Source organism: Chanodichthys erythropterus, chromosome 11 (assembly GCF_024489055.1).
Source record: "Chanodichthys erythropterus isolate Z2021 chromosome 11, ASM2448905v1, whole genome shotgun sequence".
Taxonomy (NCBI): Eukaryota; Metazoa; Chordata; class Actinopteri; order Cypriniformes; family Xenocyprididae; genus Chanodichthys; species Chanodichthys erythropterus.
In genome coordinates, this window is record NC_090231.1 from 57,736,090 (window position 1) to 57,752,579 (window position 16,490).

Consider the following 16,490-nt stretch of genomic DNA (forward strand, 5'->3'; position numbering starts at 1 on the left):
TTAAATGTCAAAATAAGCATTTTTTGTGTCTTTTGGAAGTTAGGTTTAGGGCATTCAAAATCTATTAGCCTCGAGGATCAGTTTGGATGGGCATGACGGCTCTGTTCCCGGAGCAATGTTTTTATTGGCCAATGAGATTTTAGGGTTAGAGTTAAGCTTATAACTGTGTTTGGAGATTGATTCTTATCAATCTTATGGGTAGGGTTGGTATAAAGTTAGGCACATGATTGTGAGAAAAGAATGTTGTTTCAAGACTAAGACTTGTAGAACTTGTCCTGCTTCCTGGATAAACATATTTTGTTTGTTATGGAACAATATTCCTGTCAAACAAAGTGTCCTAACTCTAATCATTAACTAGCTCTAAAATAGGAGGAGGAAAAAGGTTGATAAGAATATTCTAAGGAGGATGTTGATCCAGAAACACGTCCAACTTGGAGTGGTTTTGGACATCTGGGTTATTTGGATGTTTATTGGAATATGAAAAAGGCTCTCAGCTGTTGAACTCTTACCATGGACCTGCGGATGAACGTTAGTCGGCTCTTGGCTTTGTTCTCAGCGAATTCCAGAGTGCTGATGTCCTTCAGCCTGGCCTTGTATTTATTCATCTGCTCGCAAATGATCAGCTCGACACACCTTTAAAAAAAATGCAATATTTTAGGGCAAAAACCAGATAAGCAATGATATCACAATGCTTTTAACTTCCAATCATAATGTACTAGTATTGTAAATGTTAGTATTAGGACTAAACTAGCCCCGTCAAACTATATGAAGTAAGAGTTGCCCATTACGCTGTGGTTTTCCCAATGTCCTGAACGCTCCGCAGAGGGTCGATAGTGTCAGGGCAGCGCAGGATACAGGGGGCGAACACGATAGCCAGCGCATTAGCTGACATGCGGTTTGTTTCCTCCTGCAAGGCAATCCTGTAGGCAGCAGAAACAAGGCTCAGAACAACATTGACATTTTCGGCATTAAATAATTTGACTGAAAACCAACATTCTGCACAAGAAGTGGAAAAGAAGCCAAACAGAACCTTTTTAATCTGTAGTACACTATGTGAGGTGGGATTTTAGACTGAGATTTGTATGTGTGCGGTGCTACACAAACACACAACGAAACCAAAGGGCCGACAAATAGATCGCTTGATTGTGCCTCATACAGACCAAACCGTAAGTCGCAGAGACTTTGAGAGCTTGTAGTACCCGGACAGTCTACAGCATCACCACAGCTCATCCCAATTGGCCTGATGGTGGCGCTACAGTGGTCAAAAGTACATAATGGCTCACAACTCCTAAACTGTTCATCCCAGGCTCAAGTGTCTTATATCGTTGGAATCCTTGGCACATCTCGGATTCGACTGTCACCAAGGCAGAATTTTCAGGTATTTTGGATTTTTCAAAAAAACCTACTTTTGCGAACTATTCCTAGGTTTTTTGCCTGATCAGAACCAAACCAGAGCAGAAAGATTCCCTTGAGTCTGTTTGTCAATAATTTTTTGGGAAAAAAATTTCGATTCACAGACGTTCGAAGTGGGAATGGCCACTTTTACTAAAACAGCTATCCCGCTTGAACGGAATGAGATAATTTCACCAAAGTTGGTACACCTATGTACGGGCTTGGTTGGTGGTCACATGAAAAAGGATGTGGCGACATGCCACTTGGTGGCGCTATAAAATGAAAAAAAAAAAAAAGGCTATAGCTATGCAACAGTCAGTCGAATTGACTCTAAAACTGGCATGCGGTGTCTTTGTCCAAGGTGCCGTGATTGTTTATGAGGACATTCGTTTATCTTGAAAAACAAGGCGCCTTCGGCCAATGAAGTTCAAGCGGCTGTCAGACAAGGATAATGGAGGCCAATTGGAATGAAACTCGCTGGGCCTGTTTGACTCACGACCCTAGAGGCCTATGAGAAATTCTAAAGAAATCGGTCACCGGGAGGGGTGCCTTTGCATTTTTCATGTGCGTAAAGGATTTTATATCCCCTGATTTCTCGCACACACCCACGACATCCATACCACATGGAAGAACTCCTCATTCTGAGCAACTTTGCCTCTAGAACCATCGCTGTCAGACGAATCGTTCGTTAAATATGGGAGATTATTTCAAAAACCTACTTTCGCGAAACATTCCTAGGTTATTCTTTGGACTCTCAAGGTCAGTGGTTGGCAATAGGCCAGCAATAATATCTGTCTGTGTCCGCAGCCAGATTATTTTAATAGCGGCCGGTTTAGAAAAAGATCTTCGTCTATTGGTGCGGTCTAATATTATCACCGTGTCTAATATTATCACCACGCCAAACTGACCAATGCAAAGCACTTGGACTATGTCAGAAATAGAACGGGGAATCCATTTACCGTCGGCAATGTGTTGTGTCACGTCGTGCCGCGCCACATCCAGTGTAGACAATATCATTATAATGGGTTCTATTATCTTTTGTAGCGTCGCTCGCGTCCGGTTTCGGTGTTATATTCTTTGCAGATAAGACACACCGGCTTTGCATTCACAAAACCAGGTAGGGCTGGGCGATGTATCGAATGCTCTTGTCACGCGCATTTCGTCAGTAAAGCCGGTTCCCTGATTACCGCTAAATCGCCATCACCTGCTTTTAAATGAAGCGGCATTTAATAGACAGAGCCGTAGTTCACTGATAAGCCACGCAATATCGCGTTCAATATCGATATGAATCGCCGTCGATATTGAACGCGATATTGCGTGGCTTATCAGTGATCTACGGCTCTGTCTATTAAATGCCGCTCCATTTGAAAGCAGGTGATGGTGATTTAACGGTAATCAGGGAAACGGCTTTACTGACGAAATGCGCGTGACAAAAGCATTCGATATATCGCCCAGCCCTAAAACCAGGTAGGATGAACGCATAGTTCTTCTTTCCATTCTTCTTTGTATGCCCTATTTTCGCTGTCAACTTTCCTCTTAAGACTCTTTGATAGTGACATTTTCTCTCACCAGAGCTTAAATGTTAACATTACTCTGCACACGATGCAAGTTAGTGAATGAAGATAGTACTTGCCAGGTTAAGTGTTACTCTGCTTTATTAATTTATCCAGTGTTAAACCTGGACACCGCCACACAAATGTGGCTTTTGTTAATGACTGTCCTACTACAGGATTTAACACAGAGTAACAGCTCAATACCAGTTACAAAAGACACTGTAACACTCTTTCACAGGCAATTCTAATTGCATTTTTCAATTAATTTCTTAAATTATACTTTAACTATGATCTGGCCTGCCATCTAGTGGCAAATTTTTTTGGGCCCAATGCCAAACTTAATTGCTATCCCTGCTCTAGGTCAATAATTATCCCCCCAAAAAATTAAAAATTTGGTAACACTTTAGTATAGGGAAAACATACTTTCAAACTATTAACTACGACTTTTCCCTCAATAAACTCCCAATTTACTGCTTATTAATAGTTAGATAGTTGTTAAGTTTAGATATTGGGTAGGATTAGGAATGTAGAATAAGGCCATGCAGAATAAGGCATTAATATGTGCTTAATAAGTACTAATAAATAGCCAAGTTTCTATTAATATGCATGCTAATAAGCAACTAGTTAAAATACCCTAAATAAAGTGTTACCAATTTATTTTTGGAAGTTTGGCATAGCTATAACAGGGTCATTTAGAAAATGGGCGCGGCCAAGTGTACCCAAAAGCCTATCATTCCTAAACGAAAACTCAGAACTTTGCATCATTAGGTGAGCACATGCGTCACATGATTCTAAAGAAGCATGCAATCTTTTATGGAGATCGGACCATAGGTGACATTTACTCTTTAAAAACCATATATTTTCTTAGTAAATTGCCTATTTTGGCTGTAAAAGGTCTTTTCCGGTTATGATATTGGTCAGTGGTTCCCAACCACATTCCTGGAGGTCCCCCAACACTGCACATTTTGCATCTCTCCTTTATCTGACACACCCATTTCAGGTCTTGGAGTCTCTACTAATGAGCTGATGATCTGAATCAGGTGTGTTTGATTAAGGAGACATGGAAAACATGCAGTGTTGGGGGGCCTCCAGGAAGGTGGTTGGAAACCCCTGATCTAGGTGGTTACAGTCTTGCTAAATAAAACATAGTAAGTTTTTATGCATGTGCTTAAAGGCCTTAAAGTGCTTGAACCCCGATAATTGCTGCTTGCAGTCATTCTTGCATTCATTATTTTGGTGAAATGCATCTGGCGTCTCACCTGACCAAATGGAAAATAAGGCGCTCCAGCGTGTTCAGATGAGTTCTGCTGAGCTGGTCGATGACAGAGTAAACCCCTCGAATCACTTCTTTTTTGTCCTGGAGACCTGAAGAGACATTATGTTCAAACATTACGCCTCTATGAATGTCTAGTTTTAACTAAAGCAACAGGGTACTGCATCTGTGGACTGATATATAACAAAAAAATTAATATATTTAAAAATGTTTTAAAGATTTAAACTTGGGTGTTCTATATTATTTTATCATTTATGGTTGAAAATGATTTATCTACTTCAACAGAGTGCAAAACAACTTTAACCAAGACATAAAGGTAGTTAATCGAGAAACTGTCAACAACTATTTTTGTTATCTTTTTACAGCATTATCAATAAAATCTAACATTTTTATACTAGGGATACTGAAGTGACTCGGGGGTGAGTTTAATGCATGCCAAAACAAAACAAAAAATAAATACCAATCCGTTTCTCATTTCTCTTCATTTCTTTTTTAAGTAGAAAATCAAATGACCAGAAGGTACATTAATGCCGATTTGTGCCAAAACAAAACAACAAACACAAAACAAAGGCACAAGACTGTATTTGTTATACTAAATGCACATCTGCTCACCCATGGCCCGCAGGAATTCCTCATACAGTTCAAAGGTCATCAGAGGATTAGGCAAGTCACGTAACCACTGCTTGAAAACACTGCCAATGACATTAATATTGTAGTCGTCCAGATTCATGCCATTTACATCTGAGGGCAGAAAATAATAGATATCAAACTATAGTTACAGATACAGATGTAGATATATTACTATAAAGAGTTAGTAATGTTTATATTCTGCAATATTATGTTTGTTTTTATTCCCGTAATATTCTGTAATATTATAGATTTGATGAGAACTGAGCTCATGATGGCATCACTGTTTTATAGATGAACTGAACTGATGAACTTTACACAGTTACTGACCAAAACTGAAATGATTTCAGCTGAACAATGACACTTTTGCTTCAGAGTGACGCAGCTCGAAAACCCCTGGTGTAAAGCACAAACCATGTGTCATACCTGTGTCCAGACCCTGCTTCAGCTCCTTGATCTTATTGGTGGATCCAGACTTCCTGTAGATCCCTTCCGTGTACAGGCCATGCATTTCAATGTAATTGATGAGCTTCTCGGCCACTAAAGGCACCGTCCGCTCGTCGTTGGTCAGACGGGACAACTCCACACCAAACTGCCTTGACGAAAGTTCAGGGTCATACTGCACGTGGAAAGAAAGGAACATGCATCCTTTTATTACAGCCCCATGAATCACATGAATGCACTTAGCAGAAAAGTTCCTTACCTTCTTGCTGCATTTGGTGGTCATCTTCTGACAGCACTTTCTGTGACACGCATAGCGGCACACTACACAAGACACAGACATCTCATTCATTCTCATTTTTGATGGAACAGATGTAAAAAAAAAAAAAAAGCAACGCCACCTAAAATAAACTCAATTTGAGTCACATTCCTCTCGCATTGTAAGACGGCGGAAAACATCCTGCTCTACAAAGCCAAACTGTTCTCTGTTCGAGGGCTTGTTGGTAATCAATCAGATTATGCTGAATTGAGTTCAGGGCAACTTTGATACAGACATGTAACTCACGTTTGCAGACACACGCCTTGTCCATCATCCAGATGAGGGAGGAGCAGTACTCGCAGTAGGTGGGAATACTGTATTGAGTGGACTTGAATATGTGGCCGTTGTGTTCCTCCACCTGAAACAAAGGCACAGTGTCAGATGATTTCAGATTAAAACGCTAATTCAGCACACAAAAACTCTGATTCCACTCACTATATCTGTATCCTTTTTCCGTCTCTTCTTGCGGTCTGGTTTGGGTGCCTGTGGGAGAAAAAGAGTTATATGTACTAGATACTGTGATATATACTATTACATATTACCTGGCATATTCGTTTTAAATGTATTTTATTTGAGTTTTACATTTATTTAATGTTTATATCTGACGTGTGTTATGACGGTACCTTGCTCACGCTGCTGTCCAGAGGTTTGTGTTCGGTCATGAACTCGTCCAGAAAGACTTTGAAGGTGTTGACCCAAACTTTGACCGGAGACTCGCTCCAGTCCCTCTGCTCCTGACGCATGTTTTTCTCCAGGATTTGCTCAAAGAGGGCATAGAGATCCTTATAACGAATGCTCTTCCCATCGTCCATCTGCACTCAGAGAAAAAAAAAATCAATACATCTGATTCTGATAAAACAACAAGCATCTTCAATGTTAAAGTGCGCCTATTATGCCATTTTAAAGGTTTCTAATTTGTCTCCTACAACAGATTTACATGCATATAAAGTCAAAAAACACTTTAATTTTCTAATAATATACATTACAGCATCACCTCATTTCTCAAAGGGTCTGAAAACGCTCGTTTGAAGATTCAGTCTCTCTAAATCCCTCATTTCCTCTAGCCTACTCTGCTCTGACTGGTCAGATGGCCCAGTCTGTTGTGGTCTATTCTGCTCTGTCGTGCACTTTGATCTTTGAAACTTTTCAGAAATATTACATTCACAAACAGTTGTATTATAGTCATGCATATTCAAAAAAGCATAATAAGAAGTGTTCACTACAGTACTTACAGCTAAAGCTGTGGAGTATGAGTTGAAGATATTCAAGCGGAACTCCTTTAGTGCCTTTTTGAAGACAACATCCACCATTGTGTCCTTCTTACCATCTTCTGTGTCTAAATCAGTAATCTATGAGATCAAAACAAGGTTATGATGGCTTTTTCACATCATGCAGCAGTAGTAAATTCATGTAGAAATCAGACATGCACCTTCTTCATGAGGAAGTCGTTCATGCTCCTGTAGTCACTGGCACATGTGAGTATCTGCAGGGCATCGTTCTGCCACTGGACGGGCTCTAGAGCCACACTGCTGATCTTCACACTGCGTCTGCGCTTGACTTTAGGGGACGGCTCTTTGTTCTCTTTAAACTCCCTCTGTAATGTAAGGTCTGGGCTGTGAGGAGGGGACAGGCGCTCCACCCCTGAATAAAGAGAAAGGCAATGGTTTTATCACCAAAAGAATTCTTCTCGATATGCTTGAAACATTTCTTTGAGCAGTTTTTCCTCACCCTCTTCCATCAGAAGTGTCGCTTCAGCGTAGTCTCCATCCAAAGTATCACTGCCGCACAACAGCCGCTCTCGTGACGTCTTCTTCCCCTCATTCTTTGCCTTTCCCCAAAACCGCATTTTACCACGAACCCTACAAGACAATACAGATGTTGACAAGGACAGCAAAGGTTTACAGGAATAATTCACCCAAAAACATTTATTTTGCCTTTATTTTCCCATTGTCTTTCCTACATAAACAAAAAACTCCATCAATCTTAAGGCTTCATAGTGACTAACTTTATGGTGCTTTGTGGTCTTTTTTGGAATCTGGACGGGAAAAAAAAATACACTTTTTTTTAATAACAGCTTGGACGTTCTGTCTAATATTTATGGAAGCTTGTTTCCACCACTGAATAAAAAAAAAATTCTGACATTTTATCTAACAATTCTATAAAGTCAGAATTGCGAATTATAAAGTCAGAATTGCGATATAAAGTAAAAATTGTGAGTTATAAAGTCAGAATTGCGATATAAAGTCAGGATTGCGAGATTTAAAGTCATAATTGCGATATAAAGTCATAATTGCGATATAAAGTCAGGATTGCGAGATTTAAAGTCATAATTGCGATATAAAGTTAGAATTGCGATATAAAGTCAGGATTGCGAGTTATAAAGTCAGGATTGCGAGTTATAAAGTCAGGATTGCGAGTTATAAAGTTAGAATTGTGATATAAAGTCAGAATTGCAAGTTATAAAGTCAGGATTGCGAGATTTAAAGTCAGGATTGCGAGATTTAAAGTCAGGATTGCGATATAAATCAGAATTGCGATATAAAGTCAGAAGTGCGAGTTATAAAGTCATAATTGCTACATAAATCCAGAATTGTGAGATACTAAGTCAGAATTGTGATATAGTCAGAATTGCAAATTATAAAGCCAGAATTGCAAGATATAAAGTCAGGATTGCGAGATTTAAAATCAGAATTGCGAATTATAAAGTCAGAATTGCGAATTATAAAGTCAGAATTGCGAGTTATAAAGTCAAAATTGCGAGTTATAAAGTCAGAATTGCGAGTTATAAAGTCAGAATTGCCATATAAATCAGAATTGCGAGATACTAAGTCAGAATTGCGAGATACTAAGTCAGAATTGCGATATAGTCAGAATTGCGAGATATAAAGTCAGAATTGTAATATAAATCAGAATTGCGATAAAAAGTCAGAATTGCAATATAAAGCCAGAATTGCGAGATACTAAGTCAGAATTGCGATATAGTCAGAATTGCGAGTCATAAAGTCAGAATTGTAATATAAATCAGAATTGCGATAAAAAGTCAGAATTGCGAGTTATAAAGTCAGAATTGCAATATAAAGCCAGAATTGCGAGATACTAAGTCAGAATTGCGATATAGTCAGAATCGCGAGTTATAAAGTCAGAATTGTGAGTTATAAAGTCGCAATTGCTTTACTTAAAACTAAACCATTTCTCGCAAATCTAACTTTTTTCTCACAATTCTGATTTTATATCACACAATTCTGACTCTCTATCTCACAATTCTGAGAAAGGAAATCAAAATTGTGAGATTAAAAAGTCGCAATTATCCATAAATATCCATAAATAATAGCTTCTGTAAATATCCCTTTCATGGGAAAAAAAAAAATAAAATACAGTGCTGGAACAAAGGTTGAGGGTGAGTAAATTAGTATTTCAATCTTGAATTTCAGATAATTGTTCACTAATCTACAACTAATAGTTTGTTGAAAAACAAGCACCTTCCATCTCCATGAGAGTTCTTCCTCGCGTCACCTTTGCCCAGCTCTCCAGATGACATGGTCTTATACATGTTCTTCTGCTCTTCAGTGGCTGTGGCCGGCTGAAAGAGATTATTATGTATATAGTAGTATGTTAGAGCGAAAATCTCTGACAAACATGCTTGGTCTGTCAAATCCTCTTCAATAGCTCAATATTAACCATTAAAATGAACACTTTGCCTCTTCCTTTGACTTCAGCCACCATTTGCCGGAAGGTAGTATCATTTTAAAACATACAGCTGGCACAAAGAGTAAAAACATGTCACTCCTTAACATCAATTTCTTCTACAACACTAATGTACTAATACTAACCAGCGGCACACAATTACAGTGCACTTTAATGATACTGTATGACAAGGACTTTGATAAGGAAGAGGCACCAGTTTCATACAAAGACCCAGATAATGACTGACTTCTACTGTATTGTTAAACAACAAGACTTGAAAGAGTGATTATTGAAAAGAGGGCTACAGAAAAAGAAATGAAGAACATGGCGCTACGACAGTTCCACAGCTTTAGCCTTGATGAATTGTTGCAGAAGAGGAGACAGAGCTAGATGTTAAAGCATGCAGTACTCTTTCTCCAAGGTGGCAGTGTAGAAAGCAGAATCTCGCAGCTGAATGTCTTGGTTGTTCAGGAACGAGCAACCTAAACAGTAACTAGCATAGCTGTTATGTCTAGACAAGCAGCGTGGTCAGATTGTGAAGAGTGCCGTGGGTTACACATTTTGCAAATGCCTTTTTACAGGCATCAGGAGAGGAAAGCAAACTTCTGATGGAAGCCATCCAGATCTGTGTGGCTGGTTGGTGTTCCAATGTATTGATGAACATTGAAGTTCTGGCTCAAAGAATTGTATCTATTATATTTTTGTGTTGGTTGAAAACGCATTGCAATTAGGGCTGTCAAAGTTAACATTACCTCATGAGAGGACCCATCAAAATACTATTTAGAAAACTGATTTTTGCAGAAAAACACCGGCCATCACAGATAAGAATGGTTTTCAAAAGGTATTTTGGCATCTGTGGTTGAAGACTATCTCCTTCAACTGGATAGGCAGAGTGGAAGGGTTTCAGGTGGTCAGTAAGGCGATCTATCAGCTTCTTCTGGAGGAGTTAGCTGTAGAGAAAAAGAGAGATCTTGCTACTGGGCCTGTGTGCGATACATCAGACCATTCAATTACCATTTCAGAGTCACTGTGACAAGCCTCTAGTGCGCTCTCCTCTGAGTCCTGCTTGGGGAGGGGTGCGCCAGGAGACAGAGGGGTCTCATCACACTCCTCCTCCTCTGACTCCCCCTCTCCCAGGGCGTTTGAACCGCGGGTCAGGAAGTCCGAACGTGTCCGCGCCATGCGGACTTTTTTATGACCCGGTCGGCCAACCTAATCAACCAAATGATAATAAAACAAGTGAAGGAGCTCCCTCGTACATCAAGGTCAGGTGACCCCCACCAAGGTCTTGTTATGAGTTCAAAGACAAATGTTGGGGAAAAATCCTGAGGTTTGTGAGAAGATATTTAAAATCTGCCATGGCCTAAAGTGTTTCTCTTACCTCACTTTTAGTGGCTTTGTAACCCAAAAGGCTCACTTCATCCGGGACTCCTGGTGTCTTCCCTTGATTGGCTACGTCCTTATCCAACCTAAAAGAAGTTCAAGGGTTACAGGGTTTCTGCAGGTTTTATAGTAGACTTTTTAGAGAACTTCCAAGAAAACATTCCAGGATTTTTCTCCATATAGTGGACTTTAATGGTTACCAACGGATTGAAGGTCCAAACCTTTCCAACGTGATTACATAATGCATGATGCATCACAGAGCTAGTGCAAGATGAGCATTTGTGGATAAAAAGTATATAAATTAAAATTTTTAGAAAATGATTGATCGTTTCTCTGGATAAGACTCTTATTCCTCGTCTGGGATCATGTAGAGCCTTTTGAAGCTGCACTGAAACTGACATTTGGACCTTCAACCCGTTGAACCTCAGAGGAAAATCCCAGAATGTTTTACTCAAAAACCTTAACTTCTTTTCAACTGAAGAAAGAAAGACATAAACATCTTGGATGACATGGGGGTGAGTAAATTATCAGGAAATTTTAATTCTGAAGTGATCTAATCCTTTAAGACTTTTTAAGACGAGCAGAAACCCTGGGTTAGTTTACTCAAAAATGCTGCTAACATTTACAAACACATACAACCTTCTTTTCTTTAGCTTTGTGTGCAGAAATCGTTTTCTCGTTTATGCATTTTTAAAGACGCTGTCTCAAGAAGCCACACGCTAGGTTTGACTTGGATGATAGTAAGTCAATTGACCTGTTGTTTTTATTCCTGAAGCCTGACAGCTCCAAGTATCCTCCGTTGTTGTAAATGAAAGGGCAGCTTGCTAGGTAATTACTTTTGTGTTAGAGAAAAGAAAGAAAGGTTTTTGGAATGAAATGAAGGCGAGTGTGGAATTAAGGAAATTTTTGATTTTGGAGGAAGTATTCTGCAGCCTGAGGTCAAGCTCTTCACTTACTTTGAGAGGGGAACCTTGGCCTTTGGAGAAAAGAAAATGTTTCCAGGCCTCTCGGACAAGCTGATGTTGGCATTCTGAGTAGACTGTTTCTTGTTTATTCGCTTTCTGACTTCATCTCTGGATTCCAGGGTCAACTTTGGAGCCCACCCTTCTGCTACGCTGCGACTGTCCTTTGGTCGGTCTCTGAAAATGGAAGGAGCGGCTTCCTTTTCCGGGACTACTGTCTGGGAGCTGAGGTCAGGCTCTGGCTGAGCAATGGGAGCAGGGCCTCTGTCCGTAAACAATCTGTCTGGCCTTCCTCTGGAACCTTCTTGTCTGCTCTGCTCAATCCTTTGCAGAGCCTCGACCCTCTGCTTCTCAAACATCTCCCTCTCATGTTGGGCGTAATGCTTGCGCTGTTCTTCCAGGATGTGCTTCTGCTGACGGATCTGCTCCATCATCTCCTTTTCATGTTGCTGCTGCTGATGTTTCTGTCGCTCTTGCTTTTCCTCATTAAGCTTCTCAAGCTTTTCCAGCACAGAAAGGCTGTCGCTGCTAGGCTGTGCTGGGCTGGTCTGGACGGCACTGTCTTTGACCTCTGGAAGCTTCAGATCTGCTTCATTTAAGAAGCTTTCCTTCTGCATACTAATAACCACAACCAAGGGCCTCCGAATGGATTCCTTGTCTTTCACAGGCTTGCTGGGACCTTCAGGGAGCGGGGTGGCTGAATTCATGGTAGGCTTCATGATTAGAGAGCTGCTTTCTGATGAAGGGGTGTAGAAAGTAGGGAGTGAGTTCTGTATTCTGGGAGGTTGAGGTTGGCCAGCTGGTTCTGATGAGATATCAGGTGCCGGAGTGTCAGAGGGCAAAGTGGGCTCGGGAATGTTGGAGAACACATCGTGCTGGTCTGGCACAGAAGAAGGCGAACCAAGATCCTCTGGTTCGGCACAAGGTGCCTTGTCTTTGAAATAGTCATCAATGTTGAGCAGCTCAAAGCTGCCTTTGGAGCTCTGGCTATCTGGAGTACCCTGAGGAGTGTGAGCGATCTCGCTGACCAGCTCCATTTCTTCCGAAGGAGACGTTCCTCCAGTGGAGCGCACCTTAAGAAGCTCCAAGCTAAACTTGGCCTGCTCCAGCTCTCGCATCCGTCGGCTCTCCCGTTTGGCCCGCGTCCTCAGGTTGGGATCCTCCAGAGTCCGCGGTCTTTCTCGGATCGCCACTTCAGAAGTTGATTGTACTATTGCCGTACCTTCGATCATCTCCGGCTCCATCTCTTCCAAAACATCGCCACTGAGGACCCGTTTCCTCCTGTCCTGCTCCTCATAGGAGTCTTCCCACAAACCCATGTCTCGAAGCTTGTCCTCTTCGGTTAACACATTGGTTTTTCCATTTGTCAGCTGTGTGGTTTTTAATCTCTGCTCTTGAAGTTCTCTGAATCTGAAAATTTCAAGATAAACCAAATAAAAAAAACTGTTCTGTTTCAGTTGCACTTTATTTTACAGTGTACTTACCCAATAAAGTACTGGTAATATAAGGTAACTACATGGGTTAAGGTTAGGTTTAGGGTTAGGTTCAGGGTTAGTAGCTAGTTATAACCCAGTTATTGTAATTGCTATAAGTACATAGTATGTACATGCAGAACAGGACAGTTATTTCGGTAAAAGACCACCTCTATAGTAGGAACACAGGACTTACAGTGGGAAAAAAAGTCAAGTCAAATTTATTTGTATAGTGCTATTCACAATACATAATGATTCATGATGTTAAGTTTATATCATCTTCATGCCTTACAGTCACATTTAGCAGATTAGAGCAATAGGGTGTAGGGCGATAATAAAGTTTACATTTTGCATGTTTCATACAGATTACATAATCTAAGAATATTTGTTTTCCACTTGAATTGAATGACAATTGCTTGGCATTTCAAGCTTTCTATAGATAAATTTCTCATGTCTATGAGGCAAGTAAACATTGAGTTTCAGTTCATTTTTGTGACGCGCTCCAGTTCACAGAGACCGAGACGGCAGAAAGCGCATCCTTTTGTTTTTCTTTATTTTACAAAGGCACGATTTTCTCTTGTTATTGTGAGTTTACACAAATAAAAGAAAACCAGTTCACAGTTTTGAATGATGTATTACTCTTATCTGTATTACCAAAAATGATGTAGTATTTTAAGTTATTTCCGCTGTTATCTGAAAAAATGCCAGTGATCGTGCCTCAAGGCGTGACTTCACCACAAGGTTGTTGTTTTTTTTCTGTGATGAACCAACTATTACAATTTTTAGCCTCTTCTAGTCGATTATTAGGAGGCAGCCCTAGGATAAAGTTGGACATACTATATTTCCTACTTTTTATGTAGAGCTGTGCTACAGGTTGTGAAGATATATAGCAAATCTCAGCTCTGTGATTGTTGATAGCATACATTGCTTTATATGAGTGTACTGTGTGTACTCCAGTAAAGTTGGATGTAATTTATACAACTTTTAATATAATTGCTGGGTGATAATATTGTTTCATTTTGTGACAATGTAAACAATACAACAAGAAAGGTTAGTACAGGGTTCCTACACATTTTCAAACAGATTTTTCAGACCAAATTTAACAAATGGTTCATACAGCATTATATTTGGTATATACTGTATTACAGTCATATGTAAATATACAGTATTTCTGTTTTTTTTTTCTTTCATTTGTTTGCTCAAAGTGAAACCATGCTCTTGATAACATGCAACAACATCAGAATAAGCCTAAAACGCTTAATAAACTGCATATAATTATCTCTGACACACTGGTTTGATGCTGTAAATGTGGCTTGATGTTGCACTATCACCAAACAACAAAGTACAGTATGAACTAAATGATCGTTTGAGTGGCAATTGAGTAAACGTTGTTTTAGTGAAGTATAAAAGTTTATGAAAATGAAAACTGTCACCTTGAATGCATTGAGTTGTATTCGACGATCAATATATGATCTCTAAACCTTTACCATGCAAACACTTATTTTTAGAATTCTTAATTTTGTTTTAGAAAACTGAATAGTCTGGAAACACAATTTCTTTTCTTTTCCCCACACTTATCCAGACCCATAAATTACTCAAACCAAATGTGTATGAACTCTGTTTTTAAACAATCTTTTAGTTAGCAAACAACCTAACACTTTGAAACAATTCCCAACTTTTCTAAACTTTGAGCTGAGTGCTTATGCAATTCCAGTGTTGAATAAACCAGATTTTTGTTTGGCAGACTACCAGTATGAAAAAAGGATTAGACTGTTGATTGGTGTGACCCAGACCATTATAGAGCTCTGACTGTATTTTTAAGCAATTTGTCTCAACAGAGCACTCTGTAGAAAGGGCCGTGGCGTACCTCTGCCTCGCCAGATAACCTCTACCCACTGCTTGCAGGCGGATAGTGATATCCCGTTGCCGGAGGTAGAGCTCTCTGGCCCAGTGTCTTCTCCATGCAGTCTGGATCCTGAGGGCCGCCCGCTCCCGCCGATACAGCCTCCAGTTTCTCTGGATCACCAGGGCTGCCTCCCTCCACAGCAAGAGTCTACGCCTCTCTCTACAGCCTCTCCAGGCCGACTGAATACAGACCGCTGCCCCCTGCTGGACACGCATGTCATACTCAAGCCTGCTGTCGCTCTGTGAAGACTGACAGCTCCTCCACCAGTTCTACATGAGACAACAGCAAAGCGGGGTTATATTTAAGATTCATGGGTCACATGCATTTAGGACAAAGACTGAAAAAAGGCTTTCATATAGGGCTACGCAGAAATCACTTAGCAACATGCATTTATTTCTGCTGTTGGATTAATCCATAGAGTAAAAACATCTAGAGCTTTTCACAGCTATTGATGTAAATTTTATCACAGTCTCCATATAATATCTTGACATACCAGCCCTAATTTCATATTTTTTCACATGTACAAAAGAGACTTTTTTTTAAAGTAATATTTATTTATAATATTAAAAAATAATAATAAAAAAGGATCAATTCATGTCAAAGACTTCCAATACAGAAGTGCAATCACAGTCTATCCACACATCAAAACAAAAAATACGTTGAATGACGGAACAAACACTTCACATCCAGAGTTAAAATAATATTTATTTAATACTAAATCTTTTATTACTGTAAGTACTTCCACTGTTTACATGTCAAAAGTCTAACCCAAATACCACAGACAATCTTCCACGAGTTTCCAGTCATTTGTGACAACTGGATGATTATCAAAAATAATTATTCCCAATTTCACAAAACTAAAATGTCAATTTTAAATAGCAGCCCTGATATTTACAGGATTTCCACTTCTGTTTAAAATATTATCATCACATAAAGCATAAAAAGAAATCTCGCACCTGTATCTGGCAGGCAGCCTGTCTCATTCTAAGGAAGTTCTTTCTCTCTAGAAGAGCTCTGAAACGCCGCTGGAGATTGATGATTCTGCGCAGCACCTCCTGATGGAGCAGGTCTTGCAGCCGCTGGCGCTCTATTTCACGCAGGAACACCTGCCGTACAGAGAGACGCGTCACATGCATGCAACTCTGGACATTTCCAGCCATGAATGGACATTATGTGTCATCCCAAAGGCATTAGAAAAAGTAGGAATTTAATTAAGTCCTATCACTGCCAGAGGTTGATCGTACCATGGTACAGCCCACTTGAAACCCTTCGGGAGTGAGATCCACCTGGCTCAGGTACCGTCTGAGAGCGTCCTGGCTGGCCTGGTTGGTACCCTCAGGTAAAAGAACATGGAAGTGTCGGGCAAAATCCTGGAGGGCATAAAACAGCCATTTTTTTCATGGCACACACACACAATCTCATTCAATGTCCAGGAAGTGACATTTCTCATTAAGGCCTGAAGATGCATGGCAGATTTC

At 40.0% G+C, this 16,490-nt stretch overlaps 1 protein-coding gene across 10 annotated transcripts in view; it reads right to left on the minus strand.

Annotated features, from left to right (window-relative positions):
• myo9aa (myosin IXAa) overlaps positions 1–16,490 on the minus strand; it is a 158,012-nt gene that overhangs the window by 10,487 nt on the left and 131,035 nt on the right. For 9 of the 10 annotated variants that reach the window (XM_067400223.1, XM_067400222.1, XM_067400225.1 and 6 more), the window contains 19 exons: positions 16,257–16,382; positions 15,969–16,118; positions 14,974–15,281; positions 11,629–13,044; positions 10,671–10,758; positions 10,304–10,501; positions 9,085–9,185; positions 7,334–7,464; positions 7,035–7,246; positions 6,838–6,954; positions 6,229–6,417; positions 6,041–6,088; positions 5,852–5,963; positions 5,549–5,610; positions 5,272–5,464; positions 4,831–4,959; positions 4,205–4,310; positions 789–920; positions 510–633 (listed from right to left, as the gene is read on the minus strand). In XM_067400223.1, coding sequence (XP_067256324.1) covers positions 510–633; positions 789–920; positions 4,205–4,310; positions 4,831–4,959; positions 5,272–5,464; positions 5,549–5,610; positions 5,852–5,963; positions 6,041–6,088; positions 6,229–6,417; positions 6,838–6,954; positions 7,035–7,246; positions 7,334–7,464; positions 9,085–9,185; positions 10,304–10,501; positions 10,671–10,758; positions 11,629–13,044; positions 14,974–15,281; positions 15,969–16,118; positions 16,257–16,382 — 3,942 coding nt within the window. The remainder of the gene's footprint in view (positions 1–509; positions 634–788; positions 921–4,204; positions 4,311–4,830; positions 4,960–5,271; positions 5,465–5,548; positions 5,611–5,851; positions 5,964–6,040; positions 6,089–6,228; positions 6,418–6,837; positions 6,955–7,034; positions 7,247–7,333; positions 7,465–9,084; positions 9,186–10,303; positions 10,502–10,670; positions 10,759–11,628; positions 13,045–14,973; positions 15,282–15,968; positions 16,119–16,256; positions 16,383–16,490) is intronic. The other variant, XM_067400226.1, reaches the window with a different exon arrangement.